Source organism: Artibeus jamaicensis, unplaced genomic scaffold (assembly GCF_021234435.1).
Source record: "Artibeus jamaicensis isolate MK-2021 breed Jamaican fruit bat unplaced genomic scaffold, CSHL_Jam_final contig_415, whole genome shotgun sequence".
NCBI lineage: Eukaryota > Metazoa > Chordata > Mammalia > Chiroptera > Phyllostomidae > Artibeus > Artibeus jamaicensis.
Window position 1 is genome coordinate 30,561,139 of NW_026521823.1, and position 5,789 is coordinate 30,566,927.

Below are 5,789 nucleotides of genomic sequence, written 5' to 3' on the forward strand. Positions count from 1 at the left end.
ATTTTCAAAAATAAAAATACCAGGTAAAATAACAGGAGAAAACCAACAGCTGAGATGCATTTTATTTGTTTTTAAAACACAATTATACGGGTAGAGTATCACTTTATATTATATGTGCTATGAAGTGCTAAATTTTAAGGAAAAGGTCATATCATCAAAAAACTTGAAAAATGTGTTGTGTACCTTGTTCCCTAGGACACCTGAAAAGCAAATTAGATGATATAAAAATGTAAATGAACTTGCTTAATTTTATCTAATCCCCCTAATATTGAAATCTTACAAAATTAATGTTTTCTACAATGCACTCCATAAAATGCTGAACTAGTTTGAAGTGGTATGTTATTTCATCTATACCAAACATGCTGATAAATTTCTAAATGTACCAAAACCTATGCTCCTGCTTAAAACTTGCATGGATAAAGTAAAACTGGATTGTAAAGATAATGGAGATAAAGACACAAAGAACAAAATCAAACTGTGCTTTTTGCAAGTCAGTCATCACGGCTCTGGGAAAAAGCCAACTTCTCAGAATAGTTTATTGTTGTTGCTTTTTTTATGTAAAATACAAATGTGCTTTGCCCCAGAAATAATTTCATTTTCTGTGAAATCTGTGTATACTTTACACAATTTCCACAATCTCTAAAAGAAGTGGGTTAAGAAGAGTCAGTCAGAACTACTACCTCTCACAGCTGACTCCACAACCCTTAGTGAAACTCTCCATGAGCTGTCTTCACTCTATGCTATTACACTGCAAATTGATGCTACTTTGTTGAAAAAACAAACATGACTCTGTTCAGAAGGCAGCCTTTCCACATGAAACTTCCTTCAATGTCTTCTATTACACAGTGATTGAAATGTTTACAATATCCATTTTAAGCAAAAAGCTATTGGTCATGTTTGGCTCTTGCAACCTTGGTTTGCAACCTTGAACCCATATATGTATTTCTTCCATCATTATGATTTTTGAGATTGAAAATACTTTGAAACCTCAAAAAACTTGGTTCAACTTTTATTTCCCCTTGGTTTTTCATTGTAAAAGAAACTATTACTCTCTGACAAAAATGGTATTTATCTTTTAAAAATAAGTGGAATTGTCTTATTTGCACCATTCATTCATTGCTGGCACACTGAGTTTCATAGATAAATGGTAAAAGTTTTCTGTTTTATAGTAATTAGACTTTTAATAAAAAATAACTCCAGTAAAGCTTGCCAAGTGTCACAGTAGAAGAACGTACCAAGTGCCAAATATCCTTGTGGCACAAATGTGGAAATAAACAGTTCTTGGTGCGGAAGGTGATGTGTGTGGTAGACTAGGGGTGAACTAACAATCTTCATGGAGGAAGTTACTGAGAAGGGGCTTAATATTACAAAGCATGAAAGATGGAAAATCACTAAACCATATGTAATCTATAGAAGTTTGATAGTTATTACAATACAAATGCTAGGTGTTATGATATGAAAACTATTTAGTCTATAAACTGAAAATAGCTCAGTACTTGACTAAGTCTGTATGAGATGAAGATGACAAAAACAGTTCCAGCCCTTTATCATAATTTAAATCTGGAGAGTCTAGAAGTTTGTTAAATTAGTAACTCATCCAGTATATAGAGTCAGTAACTGATCTGGAATAAGAAAGTAGTAACTGGTTTTATGTCAAAACGTCAATTTTGATAATGCTGTTTCACATGCCTATGTGTAATGCATATAGACTATATACTAGAGAAATTATATCAGTTTAATCCTCAAAAGAGAGGTATAGGTTATAGTTAAAATTTGGGAATGCTCATCTAATTTTAATAAGTAATTTTATATGTGCAAAGAATAAGGGAGATATTGTAATTTTTTCTATGAAATATTTTGAGAACAAACCACATCCTTAGAGTTGGTGATCTACTGGGTGCAGAGAAAATGTTTTGCTTCCATGTGAATTGTACAACATACCCTTCAAGGTTATTCAATTGTGAACTTTCTGTTGGAACTCTTATATTTATAATTCTGTAAGTTTTAGTATCTGATAGCAGTAAAAAACAATTAGTGTGGATATGCAAATAGTGTTCAATTCAGTCTGTTCAACTGCCCTCCATCCAGCACCAGGTACATTCTTCTTTGCCTCCATTTGAACATGTTCTTTTAGAAATTCCCAAACTATAAATGTGTCTGGTCTTCCGATTCTCCTTTAACCCAGTTAAAACATCATCTTAATAACCAAATATAATCTTTAACTAATTTTTAATTTACATTGGTATGACACCTTCTACTGCAAATTCTCTTAATGAAAATGTTATAACATCAAATATGCATTGACACTAAGATGTATCCTTCAAAATAAAACACAAGACCAGGTTGGTAGTGTGCCATGGTTAGGCCAGGCTTTGTCCTCCTCATGAGACAGTATAAAGGCTATGATAAGATTTGGTAGCAATTAGCCAGGTGAATAACAGGAGGGTTAAAAGGGAGGAAACTGAAAGTTTAACAATCCGGAGACAAATTAAACAAGTGCTAAATTTAAAGAATGGATTTCAAATTGGTTAAAAGGAAGCAAGGGAAGAGTTTCAAATACAGAGGCCATCAGACCCAAGCACACAAGATCTCCCAAGGATATCCACTTCTTTTCAAAGGCCATAGAATGATATTCAACACGTTTAAGCCAGAAATGTGCTAATGAATGTTACCTTTTTATTCCATCTAGATGCTGATACAAAAGTAAATTTAATGGTAGCAAAGTGGACGCGTGAATCTGATTAGGAATAGAAAGGAAATCTTACATATATTCATAGAAAACAACATGTTAAACATAAAGTTCAATATATATTGAAAAGTGTTTTAATAAAAGAAGAATCCAAACTAACTCATAAAACTCTTATGTAGCTATGTGATAGCCAGTGCTATTTACTCAAATAGAGTTCATCATACAAGAAAGCCTTAAGTATGCTTAAAAGCTGATAATATAGAATAGAGAAAAGCTGAAGATAAGGAATAAAGGAACAAAGGAACAATAATTGGCAATGTTTATTCAAAGAAAGTAGAAGAAAATAATATGCAGGTCCCAGAATGAAGAGACTGTATTTCTTCTGAACTGAAAGAAGGGGAAGAATTTAGGGTAACATTTATTTAGGCTGGTATATTTAGATGTGGTGATTTGATGAACTTGCTGCATAATTGCCTCCATTTCTGAGGAACAGAAGGCAAAGTCATGTCTTGACAAAGAGAAGAGTGGTAGCAAAATCAAACCAGTTTTAGACAAGTACAGAAAACTAAAATAGTCACTGTGAAAACTGTGATAGAAAGTCAATGAGGGAAAAATTGAGTAACATTTGACATCGCTAAGATCCAGCTGTGGTTGGTGATCTTCATGGAGCCTCAAGTCGTGTAGTTTATTCCCAGCAGTGCCAAGCTGCCATCACAATAGCAGTTGATATCCAGGTACTGATGATTGGAGAGTCTCACCCGTGAGATATAATAGAAGGAAAACCTAGTAACTAAATTTAGGATATTATTTAGAAATAAAGCAGTTGAAATGATTCACCTTGGATCTAAAGTTTACAGAGAAAGCAGTGAAATAAGTGTTGTTCAATAAGGAGTAATTTGGGAGATCAATATATTGATGGGATGGATGAGGTCACAGAACAAGTGAAATAGCAAAGACTGGGCAGTCAGGCTGGTTACAGAAATGGTTTGTGAATTAGTGAACTAAAGATATAAGACTTAGCAATGACAAGAGTGTGTGTGTCCATTTCAGTATCCATTCCCATTCTGCAATTCACTAGCTGTGAAGAGGTGGGTTGGATGCTTCTGATTTCTGACCTATTTTTTAATTCAGTACAATGGCATAAACTAGTACTTCACAATTTTAGTTTTATAAGAATTACCTGGGTAAACTGGTAAGTCACAGATTCCAGAAATTCTTTTTTTTTAAATCTGGGATGGGGACTGAGAATAGATACTTTCAACCAGGTTCCAAAATAGTGCCAGGCCACAATTTGAGTAGCACTGCTATGGATATTGAGATATCACAGACCTCATAACCTAATGAGATTATGTGTGTGTGTGTGTGTGTGTGTGTGTGTGTGTGTGTTTTGTATACAGCAGGCAATCAAGTACCAGTTACTTTACCCTTCTCAACGAATACTTACTTGTTGCTGTTATCTGAACAAGTGAAGCATAAAACCATGAAGAACTATAATATCAAGGTTAGTAGAAGGAATTCCAATTATCCAAGTAAGTTGACTCTGAGTCATTTCCAAGGTCTTCCTTTTGATATTCTCATCTCTCTTAGTCATGGCATGAGAACCCAGCCTAAGACAACAGGGCAAGAAGAAACCTTACAAATATTTATGACTTTGATCTAATCCCTGGTTTTACATACCATTAAGATAGAATTAATTTTTGAAAATATTGACTTTTACTCCATAACCATTTACCTCATAATTACTATGCCAAATATTTATTCACTTTGATAATTCTCATATAACAATTTTCACCAGTAGGTACATAATTCTTGTTCTGCTACCATTGGCCCCAAAGATTCAATTCAAAATTCTTTATAATTCATAAATAAATTACTTCAACAAATATAAACTTTATTTTTTTGAACCTGAGAACTTTTATTTTGTTTTGCATAATAATCTACCTGACAGAGCATTACCAGAATATATTCCACATAAACAAGAAGCCCCTCACCAAATGAAAATTTCCCCAGAAGAGGGACCCATCTATCCCAAGGACACCCAGTGTCTCACCCAGCTAGTTGCTCAGAGTTCTCATATCAAGGAAGCATCACCCTGGCCTGGGGGATGGTCCACTTTTCTTGATTGACCAGGACCTTCAGGCTACAGAGCAGCCACACTTGCACATGACCTTCTGGCGCCGGGTTTTAGCCACACGTAACGCTGCCTCAGCCTCCTTGGCCTTTTGGATCTCATGGATGAGCATGGAAAAGGCCTCCTCCACACCTTGCCGTGTTTTAGCTGAGGTCTCCACGAAAGGGATCCCCCAGCTCTTTGCAAGGGCTATACCAGCAGCCTGAGCATCTCCGTTGGTGGTCACAAGGTCGCACTTGTTGCCCACAAGGACAAGGGCCCGGGTATAGTGAGGGCTCCAGGTGGCCCGCATCTGCTGCAGGTGGGTTAGAGAAGCGGGATCATCGAGGGCAAAGACGCACAGCGCACCATCCCCAGAAGCCAAGCACTGGTCACGCAGGGCCTTGTGCGCGGCTTGCCCTGCCGTATCCAGCACATTCAGAATGCAGCTCCCTTGCTCCAGGATCACCTCCTTCCAGTAGGAATCCTGGATCGTGGGATCATAATCTTCCACGAAGCAGTCATGGTTCAGCTGGATGGTCAGTGCACTCTTGCCCACACCACTTGCACCCACAACCACCATCTTGTATTCTGGCAGCTTCTTGCCATCACCTCTAGAAGGTGCCTGAGCACTGCCGCTCTCCTCTTGGGCACTTGGGCTCCATGTACCCAGGCCAGGATCAAACATATTAGGCTTTTTTGGTAGTGCCATGCTCACTGAAGAGATGTGGACAGCAGGCCCTCGGTCCTGGGAGAGGAGGGTGCGCTGAGACCGGACTCACCGCAGTTCTCAATATGAGCTTTAAAGAAGCAACAAAAAACACGCTGACTAGTTCTCACTTTCATTTTTCTGTAATTCTTCCTACCAAAAATATTTGAGTGATATTACAAAATATGCTCAATAAATCTGCTAATATGGGATGCTTACAAATAATGATATGAAAATGATGGGCACCATAAATACCATCTTATGCATGCATGTGTGTATAT

The 5,789-nt window shown here is 37.0% G+C and overlaps 1 protein-coding gene across 1 annotated transcript; it reads right to left on the bottom strand.

The window, feature by feature from the left end:
• Positions 1–4,824: 4,824 nt before the first annotated feature.
• Positions 4,825–5,511, bottom strand: LOC119041122 (GTPase ERas-like). Its single transcript, XM_037134283.2, has one exon. The coding sequence runs from the start codon at positions 5,509–5,511 to the stop codon at positions 4,825–4,827; it is 687 nt and encodes a 228-aa protein (XP_036990178.2).
• Positions 5,512–5,789: the final 278 nt, after the last annotated feature.